This window comes from Mustela nigripes, chromosome 3 (genome assembly GCF_022355385.1).
Source record: "Mustela nigripes isolate SB6536 chromosome 3, MUSNIG.SB6536, whole genome shotgun sequence".
Classification (NCBI taxonomy): Eukaryota; Metazoa; Chordata; class Mammalia; order Carnivora; family Mustelidae; genus Mustela; species Mustela nigripes.
The window spans coordinates 88,774,327-88,798,950 of record NC_081559.1 but is presented as its reverse complement, the minus strand read 5'-3'; the positions used below and the strand labels follow the sequence as shown (position 1 = coordinate 88,798,950).

Here is a 24,624-nt window from a genome sequence, read left to right as displayed (position 1 = left end):
AAGCAGGGTCCTGGCATCAAACCCATCAGGCTCCCTGCTCAGCAAAGAGCCTGCCTCTCCTTCTCCCTCTGTCTCCCACTCCCGGCTTATGCTCTCACTCTCACTTTCTCTCAAATAAATAGAAAGACAAAATCTTTTTAAAAAAAAGAAAGAAAGAAAGAAGGAAGGAAGGAAGGAAAAAGCATCCAAATCAGCAAGGAAGAAGTGAAACTTTCATTATTTGCAGATGACATGATATTATATGTAGAAAATCCTGCAGACCACCAAAACTCAACCAGAATTGATAAATGAATTCAGTAAGGTGGCAGTATACAAGATGAACATACAGAAACCCACTGCATTTCTGTACATTAATAATGAAGCAGCAAAAAGAGAAATCATGAAAACAATTCCATTTACAATCGCACCAAAAATGGTATAATACCTAGGAATAAATTTAACTAAAGATGCAAAAGACCTGTACTCTGAAAACTATAAACACTGACGAAAGAAATTCAAGATGACACAAGTGAATGGGAAGATAGTCCATGCTCATGGACTGAAATAACAAATATTGTTAAAATGTCTATACTACCCAAAACAATCTAAGATTTAATGCAATCCCTATCAAAATACTAACATCATGTTAGAACAAATAATCCTAAAATTTGTATGGAACCACAAAAGACTCTAAGTAGACGAAGCATCCTTGAAAAAGAAAAACAAAACAGGAGGTATCACAATTCCAATCTTCAAGTTATATTACAAAACTGTAGTAAACAGAACAGTATGGCACTTGCATAAAAATAGACACATACAATACACTAGAAGGACTAGAAATAATATAATTAATCAAACATTTTATTTTTAGGGTTGAAGCAGCAGTGCTTCCCAACATTTACTTTTTTTTCAGAATTGGAAATTTTATCACCATCAATTCTAGCTATCTCTTTAGAAATTGATAATTTAAAATTATTTATGGAGAACAAAAACACATTATATTTCTTAGTTAATGTGTATAACAAACTTTGATATCAGCATATATTAATTATATAGTCAATTAATTGTTGACAGAAGAAGGAATAATATTCAGGGAAAAAGTCTCTTTAACAAATGGTGCTGGGAAAGGTGGGCAGCTAAATGCAACAGACTGGACCACTTTCTTATACCATATACAAAAATAAACTCAAAATGGATGAAATACCTAAAATGTGAGACCTAAAATTAAAAAATCCTGGAATAGAGCACAGACAGTAATATCTCTGACATCGTCTGTAACATCTTTCTAGATAGGACTCCTGAGGCAAAGGAAAAAAAGCAAATAAAAACTATTGGGACTACATCAAAATAAAAAATAAATAAATAAATAAATAAAACTTCTGCACAGTGAAGAAAAAAATACAAAACTGAAAGGCAACCTACTGAATAGAAGAAGATATTTGCAAATGACATCTGGTAAGGAGTTAGTATCCAAAATATATACAGAACTTAACCTCAACACCCAAAACAAATAATCCCATTAAAAATGCACAGAAGACATGAACAGGCATTTCTGCAAAGAAGACATCCAGATGGCCAACAGACACATGAAAAGATGCTCAATATTACTCGTCATCAGGGAAATACAAATCAAAACCACAATGAGATATCACCTCACACCTATCAGAATGGCTAAAATCAAAAGCTCAAGAAAGAAGTGTTGACAAGGATATAGAGAATAAGGAACTCTTAGGTCCTGTTGATGGGAATGTAAACTGATGTGGCCAACTGTGGAAGACAGTATGGAAGTTTCTCAAAAAATTAAAAGTAGGACTACCATATGACCCAGTAATCATACTACTGGGTATTTACCCAAAGAATAAAAATAATAATAATAATAATTTGAAGGGATATATGCACCCCTATGTTTATTGCAGCATTATTTACAATAGCCAAATTATGAAACCAGTCTAAGTGGCCATTGATGGATCAATGTATAAAGAACATGCGGTAGATACACACACACATGCATACACACACACACACACACACACACACACACACACACACAATGGAATATTGCTCATATACGAAAAAGAATAAAATCTTACTATCAGTAATGAAATGGATGGACCTAGAGGGTATAATGTTAAGTGAAATAAGCCAGTCAGACAGACAAAGACCATATGATTTCACTCATATGAGGAATTTAAAAAACAAAACAAATGAACAAAAAAAAAAAAAAGAGGGAAAAAAACACACACACAAGAAAATAGACTCTTAACTATAGAGACCAAGCAGAGGGTGTCCAAAGAAGAGGCAGGTGGGAGTATGCATGAAGTAGGGGAAGGGGATTAAGAGTTCACTTATCTTAATAAACACTGAGTAATATATGGAACTGCTAAATTACTATATTGTATGCCTCAGACTAATACAACAGTGTATGTTAACTACATTGGAATAAAACTAAAAATAAATACACGCACAACAAACTGGATCTTTATGATATACTAGACATTCCTAGAGAATTATACAATGGGGAGCTCACTGATATCCAAAAACAAACCATAATCTCTAGAAAATGATAATATCACACGAAGATTGGTGTCCTTTGGGAATGGATCAAATCCTGTAATCTGTTTAAAGTAGCCACCCTAGGATCAGTTAGAGTAGAGGCCTGGAACTAGAGTTCTGAAGTGGATTCTAAGTTGGTAATCATATCTGGGGGGGATCGGAGGGTGTGGGTGGGTGGTGGTAGTGGTGGTGATAGTGAGAGTTCAAAATATTACAATGATGAATACTAAATCATATCCCGGGCATACTATCATACATTTCAAACCAACCAACTGGAGGAACTGTTGGATTCTAAAATCAATGGAGGGAGAATGGAGATGCTGGGGATGGAACTGAGCTGAAGAATTGGGTTTGATCCTTCACATGCTGGACAAGCAGTAAGGCACTACCCTTTCACAGTATGATAACATACTATCTTCAAACATGTCATTTGGAGAATATGTTTTGCACAGAAAGACTCCTACCCCTTCCTCTTGGCTACACTTCTGTTCATAATATCAGAAAATAGATCCTGGGATGCATGAATGGCTCAGTCTATTAGGTGGCAGCTTTCAGCTCAGGTCATGATCCCAGGGTCCTGAGATCAGGTTCTCTGCTCAGTGGGAATCCTGCTTCTCCCTCTCCTTTTGCCTGCTGCTCCTTCTGCTCGAGCTCTCTCTCCCTCTCTCTCTCTCTTTGTGTCAAATAAATAAACAAAAATCTTTTAAAAAAATAGATCCTATGTTGTATCCTGTCCAAAGTTATTTATTGTTCTCCAATTTTATGGCTCTTGTAAATACCCTCAGGTAAAGGAGGAGTCTGAGGTGTGGAAACATGCACCCACTCCAGATGTCAACCAAATAGAACCCATCACAAAAAAAATATACATAAGGTCAATATAAAAAGTGTTTAAGAGCACGGGTTTTCTATTAGTTCCTGTGGCTTTTGTAACAAATTATTACAAACTTGGTGGCCTCAAATCTCCAGTTTAATTATGGGAGCTATTGAAAGTACAGGCTTTCTGTTATAGCTGCAGGCATTAATAACTTTCAAACTGAGGGAAAATGCTTTGAGTGATTTTTTTAAATATTTTAAAGATATGGAACAATATGAAAGATTGTTTTAACATGTTTTCTATTTGGATATATGTATCCCAGTAGAAATAATTTATATAGTTTAGAAACAAGTACTGCATTAACAGAATGCATCCAATAATAAATTGAATAGCAAGTTATCATATTTACATTTTTCCCTTTCTGCTGAAAATTACAATTCATACTACAATGAAAAATGAATCTTGGACAAGACAAGAAGATAAAAGTGAATTTGATCTTATAAAGAGCATCTATCTTGTTCTCTTAGATAGTGTAACAATTACAACTGGGAAGAATGGGTACTTTAAATTCCCTCACCACTTAGTCTAATTTGCCTCCTGTTGATAACACCTTTTACTTTTTACCACAGCATCCTACTTTATTTCTACTACAGCAGTTATCATTATCTTGTTCATATATGTGTTTGTTTATTATCTGCCTCTCACTATTTAGATACAAACTAAATATAAAACTTTATCCTGTTTACTGTAGCATTCCCATCATCTACAATAGCACCTTGACTAGTGAAGGCATTTGCAGATTTTATTTACTAACTGGATAAATAAATAAATAAAATAATTAATTAAAAGAAACAGTAAATCATGAATGAAAGAGGAGAGATCACAACTAACACCAAAGAAATACAAACTATTATAAGAACATACTATGAGCAACTCTACGGCAATAAATTTGACAATCTGGAAGAAATGGATGCATTCCTAGAAACATATAAACTACCACAACTGAACCAGGAAGAAATAGAAAGCCTGAACAGACCCATAACCAGTAAGGAGATTGAAACAGTCATTAAAAATCTCCAAACAAACAAAAGCCCAGGGCCAGACGGCTTCCCGGGGGAATTCTACCAAACATTTAAAGAAGAACTAATTCCTATTCTCCTGAAACTGTTCCAAAAAATAGAAATGGAAGGAAAACTTCCAAACTCATTTTATGAGGCCAGCATCACCTTGATCCCAAAACCAGACAAGGATCCCACCAAAAAAGAGAGCTATAGACCGATATCCTTGATGAACACAGATGCGAAAATACTCAACAAAATACTAGCCAATAGGATTCAACAGTACATTAAAAAGATTATTCACCACGACCAAGTGGGATTTATTCCAGGGCTGCAAGGTTGGTTCAACATCCGCAAATCAGTCAATGTGATACAACACATCAATAAAAGAAAGAACAAGAACCATATGATACTCTCAATAGATGCTGAAAAAGCATTTGACAAAGTACAGCATCCCTTCCTGATCAAAACTCTTCAAAGTGTAGGGATAGAGGGCACATACCTCAATATCATCAAAGCCATCTATGAAAAACCCACTGCAAATATCATTCTCAATGGAGAAAAACTGAAAGCTAAGGTCAGGAACACGGCAGGGATGTCCATTATCACCACTGCTATTCAACATCGTACTAGAGGTCCTAGCCTCAGCAATCAGACAACAAAAGGAAATTAAAGGCATCCAAATCGGCAAAGAAGAAGTCAAATTATCACTCTTCACAGATGATATGATACTATATGTGGAAAACCCAAAAGACTCCACTCCCAAACTGCTAGAACTTATACAGGAATTCAGTAAAGTGTCAGGATATAAAATCAATGCACAGAAATCAGTTGCATTTCTCTACACCAACAGCAAGACAGAAGAAAGAGATATTAAGGAGTCAATCCCATTTACAATTGCATCCAAAACCATAAGATACCTAGGAATAAACCTAACCAAAGAGACACAGAATCTATACTCAGAAAACTATAAAGTACTCATGAAAGAAATTGAGGAAGACACAAAGAAATGGAAAAATGTTCCATGCTCCTGGATTGGAAGAATAAATATTGTGAAAATGTCTATGCTACCTAAAGCAATCTACACATTTAATGCAATTCCTATCAAAGTACCATCCATCTTTTTCAAAGAAATGGAACAAATAATTCTAAAATTTATATGGAACCAGAAAAGACCTCGAATAGCCAAAGGGATATTGAAAAAGAAAGCCAACGTTGGTGGCATCACAATTCCGGACTTCAAGCTCTATTACAAAGCTGTCATCATCAAGACAGCATGGTACTAGCACAAAAACAGACACATAGATCAATGGAACAGAATAGAGAGCCCAGAAATAGACCCTCAAATCTATGGTCAACTAATCTTCGACAAAGCAGGAAAGAATGTCCAATGGAAAAAAGACAGCCTCTTCAATAAATGGTGCTGGGAAAATTGGACAGCCACATGCAGAAAAATGAAATTGGACATTTTCCTTACACCACACACAAAAATAGACTCAAAATGGATGAAGGACCTCAATGTACGAAAGGAATCCATCAAAATCCTTGAGGAGAACACGGGCAGCAACCTCTTCGACCTCTGCCGCAGCAACATCTTCCTAGGAACAATGCAAAAGGCAAGGGAAGCAAGGGAAAAAATGAACTATTGGGATTTCATCAAGATCAAAAGCTTTTGCACAGCAAAGGAAACAGTTAACAAAATCAAAAGACAACTGACAGAATGGGAGAAGATATTTGCAAACGACATATCAGATAAAGGACTAGTGTCCAGAATCTATAAAGAACTTAGCAAACTCAACACCCAAAGAACAAATAATCCAATCAAGAAATGGGCAGAGGACATGAACAGACATTTCTGCAAAGAAGACATCCAGATGGCCAACAGACACATGAAAAAGTGCTCCATATCACTCGGCATCAGGGAAATACAAATCAAAACCACAATGAGATATCTCTTCACACCAGTCAGAATGGCTAAAATCAACAAGTCAGGAAATGACAGATGCTGGCGAGGATGCGGAGAAAGGGGAACCCTCCTACACTGTTGGTGGGAATGCAAGCTGGTGCAGTCACTCTGGAAAACACCATGGAGGTTCCTCAAAATGTTGAAAATAGAACTGCCCTATGACCCAGCAATTGCACTATTGGGTATTTACCCTAAAGATACAAATGTAGTGATCCAAAGGGGCACGTGCACCCGAATGTTTATAGCAGCAATGTCCACAATAGCCAAACTATGGAAAGAACCTAGATGTCCATCAACAGATGAATGGATCAAGAAGATGTGGTATATATACACAATGGAATACTATGCAGCCATCAAAAGAAATGAAATCTTGCCATTTGCAACAACATGGATGGAACTAGAGCGTATCATGCTTAGCAAAATAAGTCAAGCGGAGAAAGACAACTATCATATGATCTTCCTGATATGAGGAAGTGGTGATGCAACATGGAGGCTTAAGTGGGTAGAAGAAGAATCAATGAAACAAGATGGGATTGGGAGGGAGAGAAACCATAAGTGACTCTTAATCTCACAAAACAAACTGAGGGTTGCCGGGGGGAGGGGGTTTGGGAGAAGGGGGTGGGATTATGGACATTGGGGAGGGTATGTGCTTTGGTGAGTGCTGTGAAGTGTGTAAACCTGGTGATTCACAGACCTGTACCCCTGGGGATAAAAATATATGTTTATAAAAAATAAAAAATTAAAAAAAAATTAAAAGATGATTAAAAGAAAAAAAAAAAGAAACAGTAAAAATTTTACAAAAATTATGGCAAAAATTCCAGAGAATAAAAAACTTACAGATTGGAAATGCTTTGTCTTTACAGAAGTCTATTTTAATTGAGTTGCTAATATGTCTTCATTTCCTAGACGTTTTCAGTACTTACTGAGATAGATGTAAGTATCTCAATGGGAAAATTTTCCTTTATCTTTTATTTAACTCCTGTTTTAGCCTACAAGATTCTACAGACCATAGGATATACCACCTTTAGGAAGTTTTCCATAAATTTCTGAGAGGAAAAAAAAGTCAAAGAATGAATAGAGGTGGGCCTTTTTAGAAATGCTGTTGGTGTTTTTCTTTCTTTATAGAAAGGATCTAAGCTTACATAAAAGATGTCCAAGATATTAATGTTTTATTTACAAACAGCAAAATCTTTATAGCCTTGTACTTCAAACTGTACAAATTTATCTAAGACTCAAAATTTCTACCAAGCTTACAAAATAATTTGTCAAGCCAGCATTACCTCCCAGTCTTCAGGGTGAAGGGTGGATATCCTAGCTAAATTAACCCGCTGAGCCACCCAGGCGCCCCTATCCTAGCTAAATTAGTGAACACACATAGAATTTCATTTTTTTTTACTGATTTCAAGAATGATAAGTTGTCATTTTCCAAATGCAACTTTTGTTTTGACATGTTAATCTTATAATGTCTATTGTTAATCTCCACCTTTCCTCCCGGTAAGAAAAAAAGATTAACAAAAAGATATGAAGCTGTCCTTGCATAGGAATATCAAAATGTTAAGTATATTTCAGGTGTGAAATCTACAAAATGTTCTCATAACCTTCATTCTGCCAAAGCAACACTGTACAGATGTGCCTGGCAGTCAAGTAGCTATTAGAACTGATCCCTGTTGCTGTGATGAAATAAATGCAAAGACCAACCAATGTCACTGATAAGATATGGCTATCAAAGTTAGGATTATTAGCTGGAACATTCAGTCACAGCACAGGAACTGACACTTTTTGAAACGAAACCAAGAACCTTCCATGTTACATTTCAGTCCTTCGTGAAAATTTCTAGATCAAAATCAGAGCAATCCAAATGTACCTGCTTACAGAGAATGTGCAAGTCTATTGTCCTAAAATTGTCCATCTTCTAGCACCTGAAATCACATGACAGAGAAAAGTAGGCAGATGGCCACTGTCACTTCCAATTTAAGTTTCACTCTTAACTTAAATCTTAACTCTTGAAAATCGTAACTCTAATTAGCTCTAAAAAGTCATGGTGGTCTTAGATTGTCTTAAACAGTAAACTATAAACAACAACAACAAAATCAAGGATATTTTTCATTTTAACACTTCATTTGTCACATGTGGGAAGTGTACATTTTATCATTCAAGGTTTGATTTAAAATGAATCTGAATTGAATGAATAATCTCCTCATCCCACCAAGTCAGGAGAGACCGCCACTCATTACCACTCATGCTGTAATTAATTTCAGTCTGTATCTGCTTTTATTTTCTCTCCTTCCTCCCTGCTCCATTCTGCCCTCCACCACCAGATTGATTCTCCTAAAATATCTTTTCAGTCATGTTATTCTTTGGCTCAGAAGCATTTCCTGCCTCTTAGCTGGTCAGAATTTCCTCCAAGCCCATTCACTTCACATTCTGGGTCTTTCATTTCATGACCTCTCACTTTCCACTGCTCCTCTGACCCTATTCCCTATGACCAAAACATCCTGTAACGATCTACATAATGTCCCTTTCATCCTCTTTCTCTAGTACTTGATTTCTTTTTCTTTTTTCTATGGAATTCCTGGTGGCTGAAATATCCTCCCCCACTTTTCAACATTCTTCCTTTAAGATCTAGCCCAAATACCTTCTATACACAAAGTTTTCCAGGAACACTCACATAAACACCTCTCTTCCTCCCTGTGGTGATCCATTACATGGACATTCTCCAATAACCATGTATTTCTTTAGGTCTGATTTGAATTTAATTAAATTAAATGTTGCAAAGCATTTACATTTTTTGTTCATTTATATTCTCTCCAAAGGTAGATTATGAACTCTCTAAAGGCAGTAGCCACTTTCTAATATTCCTTTTCTCTCCTAAGATAGCTAGCACAGTGTTTTTCAGCTAATAAACATATAATTAATGTTCTCTAAATCAAGGATTTTTAAAATATTTGAGAAGTGAACAGATTGTGTACGTGACTAAACAGGCCCAGAATCATTACTGAACATGTCTAAAGGTGACTGAGTAGTAGTCAAATATTTGGTTTGCTTGATTATTAAAAATATTGTCTATTTATACCAAAGCTATATTATTGTGTTACTTAATTGGTTGTTCCTAAGCCATGAAATTTATAAAATACACTGTTTTAAAAAAGTATAGGCATATGTAGGCAATTTGAAAATATAGTCTTGCATATAAATATTTATAAGTAAAACTAGATATAAACAAGTTTCTCTGTGAATACAGATATTTCAAGGGCAACTCCAGAGAAGTCAGTTTAAATGATTTACAAAGTAATAAACAATATGCAAGAAATGCAATGACATTGGGGACATTGATATTTTTAAGGCACTCTGAATGACATGACCAATAGCCTAGTAAAAATCAAATATTACACAAGTCTCTAATGTCCTGTTAAATCTTACATTCTGCCATATAGCACTATAAACATATAATTGTAAATCTACATTTTCCATGAAGGTGAATAAGTAGCTTAATTTAATTCCCGTAATGTTTAAAATGTGGTGGACAATTCCAAGTTCAATTTTATCATGGAGGTTTTAATATGTGAAAAACAGAAATAATGTTACTGAGAAAATTAAATCAACAACTATTTTTAAATCAACAGTAAGTTTTTAGGTTCTGCTTGAAGTGAGTTTGACATATGTTGGATTTATCCTTTTACAGCGCCGTATCCCAGGGCAGTTTGGTGTTAATACTACATACTGTCACTTACCATCTTTCAGGATGGTTTCTCTCTCTGTGCCATCTATCTTCTGCCGGCCAATTAGGAAACTGGTGGTGTCAGCAAAGTAGATATAATTGGTTTCTGCGTGGAAATCTAAAGCACGAGGGTTTACCAGATTCTCTATGGGGATCATGTATTCATCAGCTATCTTGGTATTCAAGTCCATTCCTCTAACAATTCCTGGGCGTCCTTTCCCATAAAAGAGGAACAACTCATTCTTCGGTCCTGCAGAAGAAAGATTACAAACACAAACAACTGAGGCTGTCTAATCTTCTTTACACTGCAGAATGCCACTGTTTAATTAACTGGCACAATTAGCGTTTTTTAAATTCAATACCAAAAATTAAACTCTAAAATATGCCAAATGTATCTTGATGCAAGAAGTCCAGCTAATTGCATTACTTTAATTAAGACAGAAATTACTTCTGTGAATGGGTTATATTTAGTTAATTATTCTTTTGTCTATAACTGTCTGTATAGCAAAAACATGACAGATCATTGGATAACTGGTAATAGTAAAATGGACATTTATTAAAACATCCAGCACATTTAATTTTACAATTCATTACAATCCATCTAACACATTCTGTAGATACTAACTGTAGCATTCATTATGTCTGACAATGCTAAAAACTTCAGAGTATTTAGAACACCCTGCCTCAGAGTTTGAGTCTAAGGCTGTCAAAAGCAAACAAATAGAATCACACAGTATCACAAACGTGCAGGAGAATATATTACATATGTCTAAACAAGTGATTTATTTATTTTTTTAAGAAATGAAATAAAATGCCAGTTATAGCTTCACTTTTTTCTTTACATCTTAATTAGAATGTAAGAGGTTGATGTTGTCTGCCAGTAACTCTGATGTACAACACAGCCCTTATCAAAAATGAAACAAAACAAAACAAAACAAAAACAAAAACTCCAAACAAAAAACTATTTATCAGGTTAATAAGCTATTGTGTATATATACCACATCTTCTTGATCCATTCATCTGTTGATGGACATCTAGGTTCTTTCCATAGTTTGGCTATTGTGGACATTGCTGCTATAAACATTCGGGTGCACGAAAATCAATTGTAGTTTTTTCTAGTGAATTGACTCCTTCAGACTTTCATGTGGAAAAACACACTGTGCTCTTTAATTTCTAGAGCAATTGACTCAGTTTAGTTTATACCATTTGAAGAAAATGCTTTTTTTTTTTAAAAAGATTTTATTTATTTTTTTGACAGAGAGAGAGAGATCACAAGTAGGCAGAGAGAGTGGGGGGAAGCAGGTTCCTTGCTGAGCAGAAAGCCCAATGCGGGGCTTGATCCCAGGACCCTGAGATCATGACCCGAGCCAAAGGCAGAGGCTTTAACCCACGGAGCCACCCAGGTGCCCCATGAAGAAAATACTTTATATAAAAGGGAAAACGTACTGAGTTTTAGTATAAATGAGGATACAAATAACTCAATTATAATTGGGTAACAGTACCATAAGTGAGATTCTTAGCAAAGCAAGATAATTAAACTATAAAAAATTTGGAGAAAAAAGAGGAAAAAGATGAGCAATTACTTATAAACTCAATACCCTCAATACAAACAATACTGTCCGTTTAAATATTTTCTTTCTCTCACTTTCTTTTAAAATTTATGTTACTGAATATTAAATGTATATAAGCTGATATTTATTATATTTTAGTATATTTAAAAGAAACAAATTTCATGCATCTGGCAGAGATCTTAAAAATATTTCCAGAATACTGAAAGGTATGCATGTGCCCTAAACCAATTCTCCACTCTTTATTTTCTTATTCCCCTTTCATCCCAAAGACATCCAATATCCTGATTATTTTATCATGTATTTTGTCAAGTTTTAGTACATATAGTACATGTATTTCCCAACAGTACATTGTTTGATTTTGCATGTTTGAATTGCATGTGTGAATTCTTCTGTGAATTAATTTTGTTCTTATTATACCTGTAATATTACCCATGGTTGTTATAGTCATTGTTCACATATTTCCACTGTTATATTGTATTCCTTCATGTGACTATTTCAAACTTAATTAATTTAGTTATTTTTCTAATGCACAATTAATTATGTAGAAGAAGAAGCTCAATTCTATATTCTGCTTTTATTATCAAATCTTAGCATCAAAATTATGTTCTATGTTGACCTATTATTTTAAGCCTTACATTCATTCTTTCAGTATAGTCAGCATATGATAATTTGTCAAACTGTTCCCAATTGGTTTTATCTTTTCATTATTATAATAATACTGAGATAAGCATGTTTTTCTCCAACCTAGCATTTTATACATTTTCTTAGATGATCTCTAAGTATACATTTCTAGAAATGGAATTACTGATGAAGAATATTAACATCCTTCTTCCTCATTGCCCTCATAGTCTTTCAGTGTCCACCTACTTTCAAGAGTATTTTTTTTAAATAATATCACATATTATTTAAAAGTAGTGATTTATTTGAAAATTAACATTTATACCAACTTTATATGCATAAATATTTCTGTTTTTTAAAAACAGAAATCTTAAAGAAAATTAAAAATAGTATAAAAAATAAAAATAGGAATCTTAGGGATCCCTGGGTGGCTCACATTGTTAAGCATCTGCCTTCAGCTCAGGTCATGACCTCAGGGTCCTGAGATCTAGTCCCTGTTGGCTCTCTGTTCAGTGGGGAGTCTGCTTCTTCCTCTCCCCTCCGCTCATGTTCTCTCTCTCTGTTTCTCAAATGAATAAATAAAAATCTTAAAAAAAAAAGGAATCTGGGGTGCCTGGGTGGCTCAGTGGGTTGAAGCCTCTGCCTTTAGCTCAGGTCATGATCTCAGGGTCCTGGGATCGAGCCCCACGTCGGGCTCTCTGCTCAGAAGGGAGCCTGCTTCCCCCTTTCTCTCTGCCTTCTTCTGTGCCTACTTGTGATCTCTGCCAAATAAATAAATAAAATCTGTTTTAGAAAAAGGAATCTTAAAAAAACAAAAATAAAAATAGGAATCCTATATACACTTCAGTATCTCATTTAAAAAAATAATATCTAATTGTCATTAAAGTCTTCAAAACATTATTTCCTTTTTTCCAAATGATTTTATTTATTTCATTTGACATAGAGAGAGCAGGAGTAAAGGAGCGGGAGAGGCACACTCCCTGCTAAACAGGGAGCTCAATTTGGGGCTCAATCCCAGGACCCTGAGATCACACCTGAGTTGAAGACAGACACTTAACCAACTGAGTCACCCAGTTGCACCCTAAAACATTATTTTCAATGACAACATTGAAATTATTAAGAGGCATTAAGAGGCAACGATATAGTCAGCTGCTTACCTATTGTCAGATATTTAGATTGTCTCTGGGTTTTTATTATTACAAATTACATTTACAATGAATTTGTTCAGTCAAAAGAAGGATAATTTCTTTAAGGATACTTAAAACTTAGTTTTATGTTTTTTTTAAATATTTTATCAAATATCTTTTCAACAGTGATATCAATTTCCAATTCTATTAACAATGTATAAGAATACTAGTTTCACCATACTCAATCTGTTAATGATTTTTTTTCTTTTAAAGATTTTATTTATTTATTTGTCAGAGAGAAAGATCACACAAGCAGGGGGAGCAGCAGGCAGAGGGAGAAGCAGGCTTCCCACTGAGCAAGGAGCCAGATGATGCGGGACGCAGTCACAGGATCCTGGGACCATGACCTGAGCAGAAAGCAGATGCTTAATGGACTGAGCCACCCAGGCGTCCAGCTAACATTTCTTTTTAATTGACATTTTCATTGGTAATTGATAAATCTAGTATTTCATTGGTTTAATGTATATATGTATGCCCTTTGTTTTTCATATTTTATAAGAATTTATTTATTTATTTGTTTGTTTGTTTAGTGCAAATAGTGGAGGGTGGATGCAGGGTAGTAATCTCAAGAAGACTCCCCACTGAGTGCAGAGAGCCATCCAGGACTTAATCTCACAACCCTGAGATCATGACCTGAGCCAAAACCAAGAGTCAGATGCATGACCTACTAAACCACCCAGATGCCTGTGTTTTAAATAAGAAAAAAACAATTTTCCCATTGTTTACTTAAGACACTTATTTTAGTTATTCAACACCTACTTTAAAGTTTCTTCTAGTGTGTTTTCTTGTATGATAGACAACTGAAACTAAAAATTACGGTTCACAGATACTCATAGAGCAAAGGGCCTGGTGTTAAGTACTTAAAATAAGATCTATTAACTCATGCTTATAATATGGAAATGAAGGTGCCTTTTGTTACTTCTATTGGTTTTTATCTGGAGGAGAAATTGAATTTTTCCACATTAGTGTTCTTCCTTTGAGTTTTATCAAGCACAAGGAAGAGGGTGTTGTTTTGTTCTGTTTACCAGTAGGAAACTATCAGTTGTGGTAAATTTCTAGAGCTAATAGTCATGGTGCAAGTTGTGGAAATTCCTGGGTATCAGTTAAAATGATGTGTTTTTTTTTTTAATTTTTAATTTTTTATTTTTTATAAACATATATTTTTATCCCCAGGGGTACAGGTCTGTGAATCACTAGGTTTACACACTTCACAGCACTCACCAAAGCACATACCCTCCCCAATGTCCATAATGCCACCCCCTTCTCCAAACCTCCCTCCCTCCAGCAACCCTCAGTTTGTTTTGTGAGATTAAGAGTCACTTATGGGGGGGCGCCTGGGTGGCTCAGTGGGTTAAGCCACTGCCTTCGGCTCAGGTCATGATCTCAGGGTCCTGGGATCGAGTCCCGCATCGGGCTCTCTGCTCAGCAGGGAGCCTGCTTCCCTCTCTCTCTCTCTCTCTGCCTGCCTCTCCCGACTACTTGTGATTTCTCTCTGTCAAATAAATAAATAAAATCTTTAAAAAAAAAAAAAAAAGTCACTTATGGTTTGTCTCCCTCCCAATTCCATCTTGTTTCATTGATTCTTCTTCTACCCACTTAAGCCCCCATGTTGCATCACCACTTCCTCATATCAGGGAGAATGTTTATAGTAGCAGTGTCCACAATAGCCAAACTATGGAAAGGACCTAGATGTCCATCAACAGATGAATGGATCAAGAAGATGTGGTATATATACACAATGGAATACTATGCAGCCATCAAAAGAAATGAAATCTTGCCATTTGCGACAACATGGATGAACTAGAGCGTATCATGCTTAGCGAAATAAGTCAAGCGGAGAAAGACAAAAATGATGTGTTTTTTAAGTGACTATTGGCATTTGTGGTTTCCTGATGCCCTGGCTTCTGAATGTGGCAGGTCTTCAGTTTTAAGCCAGGGTAGTTCAGTGGTGGTTTTGAAGGATGTTCTGAGGATTGAGGACTGCTTCAGGATTTTCACTGATTGTGTAAGCACCTATTTATTTGCATTTGATCTTTTCCTGCTTAAAATAACTAGAATTGGGGACGCCTGGGTGGCTCAGTTGGTTAAGCAGCTGCCTTCGGCTCAGGTCATGATCCCAGCGCCCTGGGATCGAGTCCCACATCGGGCTCCTAGCTCAGCAGGGAGCCTGCTTCTCCCTCTGCCTCTGCCTGCCTCTCTGTCCGCCTGTACTCGCTCTCTCTCCCTCTCTCTCTGATAAATAAATAAAATCTTAAAAAAAAAAAAAAAAAATAACTAGAATTGTCTCTGCTAATGTAAATGTGTCATGATCAATACACTACATTAAGGGTGATTGAAATTTAGGCAACTGTGATCCTATTTTCCTCCAAAAGTATGTATGTATGTATGCATACATGCAAATCTGTATGTATATATGTGTAGATTGCATTTTTTATGGCATGCCGTCACTTTTCAAGTGGTTGCCATACCAGTTTAAAGGCTGGACACACACACACACACACACACACACACACACACACAACTTAACTCACCTTGAGGCTTCTCTCATTTATCCAGAGGATCTCTTGATCATGAGACCCAGCATTTAATACAAAGTTAGAATTAAAAACAAAATACTAATATATATATATATATATATATATATATATATATATATATATTATCAAAGTGGAGCCTCCTGGATTATTGATTTAAAAATATTTGTGCTACCATTTAGACTTAAAATTTTAACAAAATAGTGATCTAATGTCATAGTCCTCAGTAAGCACATGACAAGAAAGTCAAAGAGATGGCAAGACAGTGACCAGAGAGGGAACACTAGCTGAAATAAAAAGCCATTGCTATAACAAAATGGAGACACAATGGGCACTGTAAAAAGCAGTCATCATAACTTCAAAATTATGGTACTGAGAGACATTTAAAGGACAACAGTCTCCACATGGACATCATTTCCATAAGGATCATTCCACTATATGTGATTATGAAGACCCAAGTAAAGACCTAAACTTAACTAATTTGGGGGCAACAATCTAAGTTTATAAAGTCATGTATAAATTATTTATCATTTAAATAAGAAGCAATTAAATTATTCAGCATATTTCAAAAATAAAACAAAGGTATGTCTGTTAGAAAGCTTTTCAATAAAATTGTTAAAGAGATTGATATTTAATTAGTTTAGCTCCAGTTACCTGGAAAATTAAATAATGAAATGAATTTCACTCCCCAGTGATGCTGGATAAGATGAAACGTTATTTTATGTGGATTTCTGTTGGACTAAACAACACACCTATTACTAGAAGCAACTTCTTAATTCATGTAACAGAAAATATGGTCAACCAAATACTCAGGATCATTAGATCAAAAACTTTCTTTAAGGAATTAGGGAAAGGATCTTCCTAAAATATGTTTCCCAGGGATCCATAAATTTAATGATTCTATAGCCTGATTCAGTTTCTCATTCATATTATCACAAAACAAAACAAACAAAAAACCCCTGAATACTGAGAAAAATAGCTGGTACATTTTGCAGGCAAATTTCACCTGTTGAAGTCTTACAATATTGCTGATGTTGATGTTGCTAATTAATAAACAAAAAATCTATTCTGAAGCAGAGGCTGCTGGCAAAGTGTTTGATTTTATCAACATACTTTTGCACGACCTGCCATCACTTCCCAAGTTGAAGCCGGTCCTGCAGCGACAGGTCCGTGTTTTGTAACTGCTGCTGAGTAGACAGATGTGTGAGCATCCCCCGGGCATTCCATATGGATCCACTTCACATGCATGGCTTCTGACTATGAGAAATAAAAAAACAGCACACTTGAAAATTTCCAAAGACAAGATAATTATGAACATCAGCGGTATGTTGAAACGTTTGCAGTGCAAGGAGAGGGAATCCTACCACAAATCTTTATACCCAGCTATTTATTACCATAATCAATTGGAAAAAGAGTTTTAACCTCACAGAAATAGAGGTGGGAATTTGCCAAAGTCCTCCTAAAAATATGGTTAAGAAAACAATTCTGTTTTTATATGAATTTAAACTGTTTACATGTAAGTAAAATATGTTATATGATTTTTTAGATGCATGCTTGTTCTTTTTCAAACTACATATTTCTGCATTGCAGAGAAAAAATAAAAATAAAAATACATGTTTCTTATAAATATAAAAAGATAACTGTAAAAATATGCCAGGTTAGGTCATTAAGCAGAGAAAGTATTTCTTTTGAAATAATCCATTATATGGGCACTTAACCTAGAAGATATAGGATTCAGTAAATATCTTTATTGAGAAGTCCTGAGACATTTTTTTTTTTTTAAGTTTTGAGTCCACTGCCATTTTGAGAACTCTACCACAAAGTGAATGTGTGTGTGTGCACACATAAATTTCAAAAGGAGTATGCTAGTTTACATGTGGAGATTAAGACATAGAAGGACATTTCACAAGTGTAGAAGTTAGAGAAGGAAAAAAGAAAAGGAAAAGTACTGTGTGAAGAGAATGAGAAAAAGATGAATTAAAGAAAAAAAAGCTATTTGGAATAGTATCAGTAATATTTTATATACTTTTATAATATTTCTTTTATGATCAACACTTGAAATTGTGACAAATAACATGGCAATTTTCTTTTAATTTAATAAACAGTTATGCTTTTAAAAATTGTGACATGTTTGTTTTGTATTCCTGATTTTCTAAATGAAAAGCTCTTTAACCCCCACTCTTGTCTCCCATAGCCTATTGTCAACACAGTAGCCATACTGATTCCTTTAAACAGTCAGTCATATCATGAGATTTTTCTGCTTAATGCTTCCTGAGGACTCCTCATCTCAATAAAAATGTAAGGAGAAGGTTCTAGAATTATCTCTAGGGCCCTACTTATTAGAGTCCTCCTTTGTTTCTCCAGCCTCATTCTTCTACCTGTTTTTCCCTTTTTCATTCTGCTTTAGACACACAGGTCTCCTTGCTATTCCTTGAAAAATCTAAGCATGTTCTTCTGCATGGGTTTTCTGTTTGCTGATCTCTTTACCTGCCATGGCTGTGCCTTACTTCTTCAATTATTTCAAGTCTTCATTTAATTTCATTATTTCAGTGGGTCTTCCTCTGACCATTCAATATGAAATTTCAAACCACCCTAAAACCTGAGACTTCCTCTATGCTTTATTTTTCTCTATAGCACTCCTAATCTTCTAAAATAATAATAATTTACTTGATCATTTTAAAATTATGTTTTCTCTGCTGGGATGCAAATCTCATATAAGCAAGAATTTTTCAGCTCTTTTATTCACTGCTGTGTCTATACAATAATGCCTATACAATAGTTTCTGATACACAGTAAATGGTCAATGAATAACTGACAAATAAATAAATCTTAACACCAAACTCTAATAAGGTTACTTACAGAACTCCAAATTTAAATGTACTGTAAAGAGATTTGTGAAAATACATTGTCTCAACTAAATCTATGTTAATATTTCAATAATTCTAAAGTAGTTTCAATTTGAAGCACAAAAAAGGGATGAAAATTTGGGGTTGGTTATTCTTGTATGTCACATTATTCTATATATAATTGAACATAAATTGTATTGATGAACAAGGATCACTAACTTACTCTGCAAAAATAACTAGTTTGTGTCTTTAAGAAATAATTAGAAACATTACAACCTCTCATTAAAAGTTATTTTTTAAATTAATTTGTATCAAAGAATAACTAGGGTAAGTTAAGAGATCAAAATGACTGCAATAAAACTGGGTAGATACTGTAAGAGTCACCTGATTTGAAATGTCTTCCAAAATGATACCAAAAACAAACAAACAAACAAACAAAAAACTTTAGCATCTTAGCATCTGTCTACACACATTATGATTGAAAGCTCTTTCCTGAATCTAAATCTAGCCATCATTTCAATTCTGTGGTTGTAGAAACAATTCACTAGGAACTGAACAATTTGTCATTTAGACTTGTGCAGGGAGTGCTATTCCATTTTATCAAGCAGACATGTACACTTTTGCTATCAAAAGAATTTATGACTCACCCACCTTAATTCCATACAAAGTACAAGGACCATAGCCCATTCAGCCCACCATTTTAAAGGCAATGAAGAAGTCTTGTGTCTTACCTGCTGGTTGACTTCTTTTTTGATAAATTCGGATTCCTCGAGCATTTTCCATTTTAATTAATGAATGAATATCTGTGCCATTAAATCGGTTTATCCTTATGATATTGAAGTTATCAGAATTGGTTGCATATAAATAGTCTTCAAACACAGTTATGCCATAAAGATGTCTGACCTATATGGAGGGGCAAAAATAACTATGATTTTTAATTATGCTGCTTTCAACTTGAAAGAAAAACTGATTGCTATTTACTACTGTGGGAAAATTCCCATAGTAGGAGAGTCACACACATATCATCATTTATTTTCTCTCAAAGAATTAAACATTTCACTAATTTAAATTTTTTCTCTGAAAAGAAAATATTATGCAGTAGTAGATAAAGCAGTTCCAAATGTGTGGAGAATTTTATTCATGGTTCATTAAGAAAACATGTTTAGTAGCTACTTTTCAAAGGCAAGTGAGAACAAAACTTCCAAGCATACTCCATAAGACGCTTATGGCAGTGTTATATAAAATTTGAGATTTTTTTATGGACTGCTTGTTCATATAATCAGGAGATACAAAATCTAAAGTATAGCTCTGGCTATGTAAAGACTGATGAGAAAACACCTTTAAAATTTATAAGTTCAAAATATATATATATATATATATATGTATATATATATATAAAATCCCACTTTTTTTTTAAACATTTTATTTATTTATTTGACAGAGAGAGATAACAAGCAGGCAGAGAGGCAGGCAGAGAGAGAGGAGGAAGCAGGATCTCCACGGAGCAGAGAGCCCAATGCGGGGCTCAATCCCAGGACCCTAGGATCATGACCTGAGCAGAAGGCAGAGGCTTTAACCCACTGAGCCACCCAGGCGCCCCTTAAATCCCACTTTTTTAAGCCACTAGTTACATTTAGATGAATACTTGTCCCAGAATGGCAAATAATAAATAATGAAACTATGTATTTGGAATATTTTTTTTTTGTTAAAAGACAGCACTTTACTCAGAAATCACATGTTTCTAAAGCCTATTCATACTGAAAATGTAACTAATGGCACTTGAACAATATAACTCTCCAAGGCAGAGGTCCAGGGAATTGAGTGGAGGGATGGACATCTTGCAGTCATGGCAAGTTTTGAGTAAAGCAGAGGAAGATTGAGTTGGCTCATTTTCTCATACATGCTAAGTACAATGCTTTTTCCTCCTATTATAGTTAATTTAAAATGTTTCTGTGTCAGGGTGGGGTGGGGTTATAATTTGATTTGCTGTAGAGATTCTGTTGGAAAAATCTTTCACAATTCTTTGGCATTATATGGTACTTTTAGTATAGATTTATAGTTAAGAGAATTTGAAAAGTATGTACGGTTTGATTGTAGGAATTTATTTTTTTTTAGTATTTTATTTATTTATTTGAGAGAGAGAGGGAGAGAGAGAGCAAGGTGGGGGGAGGAGCAGAGGAGGAAGGTGAAGCGAATCCCACTAACCAAGGAGCCAGACTGGGGGCTCATCCCAGGACCTTGATCATGACCTAAGCCAAAAGCAGACACTTAACCAATTGAGAAATGTAAGATAGGAATTAATGAGGAGCCCAAAATAAAACCCAAATAATGTTTTCCAGCGTAAGGGTCATTCCCCAGTGTGTGTGTGTGTGTGTGTGTGTGTGTGCGCGCGCACAAGCGCGCATGTGAGTGGGAGTGTGAGTGTGTGTGCATGCACAGGTGCATGTGCCAGAGGCAAGGGGTGGGGGTGTCATGTGTTCATTTACTAATATCATTTGCACATAAGCTGACATCATATTCCCTAGATAAATCCAAACCCAAATTTGACTTGAGCAAAACTGTTTCCTTATAAAAATTGCAAGTAAACTCAATTTTTCCATCACAATTAATCTCATGCCTGTTTTGCCCAAAGTTTGGAGCCAATCATCTGGGAGTATGGTTGTGGCATACCTACATTGCTCTTTACATAATCGCCAATCCACACCCAAGAGGGAAAAGCACAGCCACAGAAGGGACAATTGGGCAGGGAAGAAAAGATGTTCACACAGTAAAGATGAAATTGTACTCAATGTCCCTGTTCCTTCCTTCAGAAGAGACTGTTTTCCATAAAGTAAGTACACTGTTGCCTGCTCTGCTACTCCTGACACAGGCGGGAGGAGTTAGAGTTGTGGCTAGACCATTCTGCCTACAGCCCAGATATTTAGAAAAAAATGTATCTGTGTTGGATGACTTAGTGGCCCAGTAAGCATATGTTTAGGGAATCAGAAAAAAAAAAAAAAAAGAAAGAAAGAAAAGAAGCGAAAAAAATGAACAATTGAAAACCAAACATTAGAAAACTTTTTTAAAGTAATCAGGAGGAAAATTATTTGAATTTTTATCCTTGTTTCAAAGTTTAGAGTTTTAATTACATGTAGGTAAAAAGATGACCTATCATAATCATTTTAGAGATTAGATCCTCTAAAAGTCATAACTAAGGCTTTTCAAAGAAATTAAGTTTTTTAGGCAAAAGAATGAAAGATATAACTGGCCTCATCTCTAATATTGCAAACCTTTCTTTTTTTCTTTTTTTATTTTATTTATTTATTTATTTATTTTTATTCCCAGCTTGGTGCATTTGTTTGTCTGTCAAAGAAGGAAAAAGAATTTTTGTTAAAACTGATTAGAAAGGGAAGGTAACTTTAAGGGATCATTACAGAATACTTTTATCTTGGATTGCAAAAGAAAGAAAATGGATTCACATATTTTGTCTCCATATAATAAGAATCTCACAAGAAATTAGTGCAATCACTGAGGTAAAATTGAATTTGAGAAAGTACATTAGCAAATAAGCTTATTTCTACTTAGAGATCTCCTTTAAGTGTCTATTGAGTGTTATCTGCAAAACCTTGTAATTCAGTAAGGCAAAAACTATACAGATGGGAAAGATCTTGACCTCTGTGACTTTCACAGAATTCTCATTCTAAGAAGCACTTGAATATATCAAAAGGCAAAATTTAGTTCAACCTTTGAAAATAATAAAACTATTTTTCTGAGCAGTCATTTGCTTTTGTTAGCACAGTATCTCGAAGGTCACATGGGATAGAGGATAGTATAGCTCCTTATAAATAAACTATTTAAATTATATTTTAGTAAGTTTTATTTTTAATAGGTCAAAACATCTGTCTTATCCTAATTCTTTTCTTGCAAGTGTGGGACTTTTGCTTTTGCTTATTGTTTTTATTTTATTTTTGTTGCCTTTTGTTTTGTGTGCTTTGCTTTTAATAGAGCAAAGGAGGAAGTCAGAGGCATTATGGAATGCACTGTGAAAAGAACATTCTCCCATATTGGAAATACATCACAATCTTTACGACCCTTTGCAGCTTGACTTCATAAGAAATTTTCAACATTCCAATTCAAATTTTAGGTCTTCTTGCTAGTATGACGCCATTCATTTTATCACCTTAGCTGCATTTTCTAACAAAATTGTACTTACTTGTCTGCCTTGAATGATAGTATGTCTGTTTTTTCCTTGATAGTCCACCACTTCCACACAGTCCAAGTAAAGATCTACCCAGTAAACCAATTTGTTGACTAGGTCTAGTGCCAGTGCAGCTGGCTGCTCTGTCTTTGAATCAATTATCCTTGTTCTGTTCAGCCCATCCATGTCACATCGCTCCACTTTGGCCACATTCCCGTAGTCAGTAAAGAAAAGTTTTCTGTTGAAAGAAAACTAAATGTTAAAGGGGGGGGGAGCATATTCAATACAACCATCTGTAAAAAACAGAACTTTTCCTTCTAATTTACTTCAGTGGTTACATCTGTTAGCTTCCCATAACCATTTCCATATAATATCACTCATAAACAGAGAAATCTGCTAATGAATATTGCAGGGCATAAGGGAGCAGGTTAACCAACAACTGTAAAATTTCCCCAAAATGGATGATTATGGTGGGTTTATTATTGTATTAGGGGAAATGTTTCTTTAAGCCTCATAGAGCTGATACACAGACACCACAGGAATGCACGCAGCCCATTTGGTATAAGCTTTGGAAGTGAGCCAAGTCACCAGCCCAGGGCACGTGAGCTATCAGGCTTTATCTTCAACCTGCTTTTCAAATTGCCTAGTAATGTCTGTCTCTTATAAAAGCCATTATGTGGAGCTCAATGATGCTATGAGTGGTAGAGAATAGCAAACCTGGAATGGAATTAAGCAGATGGAAAAGCAAATGTGGTGTTTGTAGAAAAGGAAATAAAACATAAATAATCCCCCCAAAACCAATCCCAAATTCTCCCAAATATTCCCAAACCACAAAATTTCATAAAGCAAATGCAGGCCATTACTCCTCATTTTCTCTTTATTTGAAAGAACAAACTAAAAAGCAATGTTGACCTCCAAGACAAAAAATAATCCTTCCGTGAAACACTAATAGTGTCTATCAAAGGTTTAAATACCTCCCAACACCTCAGTGTCTAATGTTTGATTAGTATTCACTATGTTTAGTAAACACAAATCAATTTCAGTTAACCTGACAATATTTTAACAAAATTACCTACTCAGGAGACTAAATTACCTTTGTAAATAGAAGACTATCTTACCTTGACTTAAATACAATCTCAAGAATAATCTGATTTACAGTGACTGAGAAATATTAAGATTACCTAGAGTATAGAATATTTGATTTTACAAACTTGGTGAATTAGTTTTTAGTTACTTTTCTCAACATCCTTGCATTATCTAACAGTATGGGGTATATTTCAAGCTAAACAGTATTATTTAAACTGTAATTTAGCTCTTTCTCCTGCGGGAGGTTTTGACTAATTTTTAAACATTAATGCATACTGTTCTGTAACAGTATAAGCCAGATTTTATTCTGAGAAGATATTTTCCTAAATATTCTTGAAAGACCGATTTATCACAGTAAGTTAAAAATTATCTCCAAGTAACATTCTATTCAGGTGAAGAACTTTTCTATTTTAGTAAAAATAAGTAAAAGGGCATAAGGTGCCACATTTTATTGTTATGCTTGACAAACTTCCGCCCCTATGTACTCACTTGCACTTGCTCTCTCTCTTTTCCTGCT

At 35.0% G+C, this 24,624-nt stretch overlaps 1 protein-coding gene across 1 annotated transcript in view; it reads right to left on the bottom strand.

The window, feature by feature from the left end:
* The window catches only part of LRP1B (LDL receptor related protein 1B), a 2,002,169-nt gene that overhangs the window by 842,550 nt on the left and 1,134,995 nt on the right, over nt 1-24,624 (bottom strand). Inside the window, exons 8-11 of the mRNA XM_059394361.1 lie at nt 23,037-23,259; nt 19,576-19,747; nt 17,112-17,255; nt 10,102-10,338 (exon numbers count right to left, since the gene is read on the bottom strand). Of these exons, the coding sequence (XP_059250344.1) occupies nt 10,102-10,338; nt 17,112-17,255; nt 19,576-19,747; nt 23,037-23,259 (776 nt within the window). The remainder of the gene's footprint in view (nt 1-10,101; nt 10,339-17,111; nt 17,256-19,575; nt 19,748-23,036; nt 23,260-24,624) is intronic.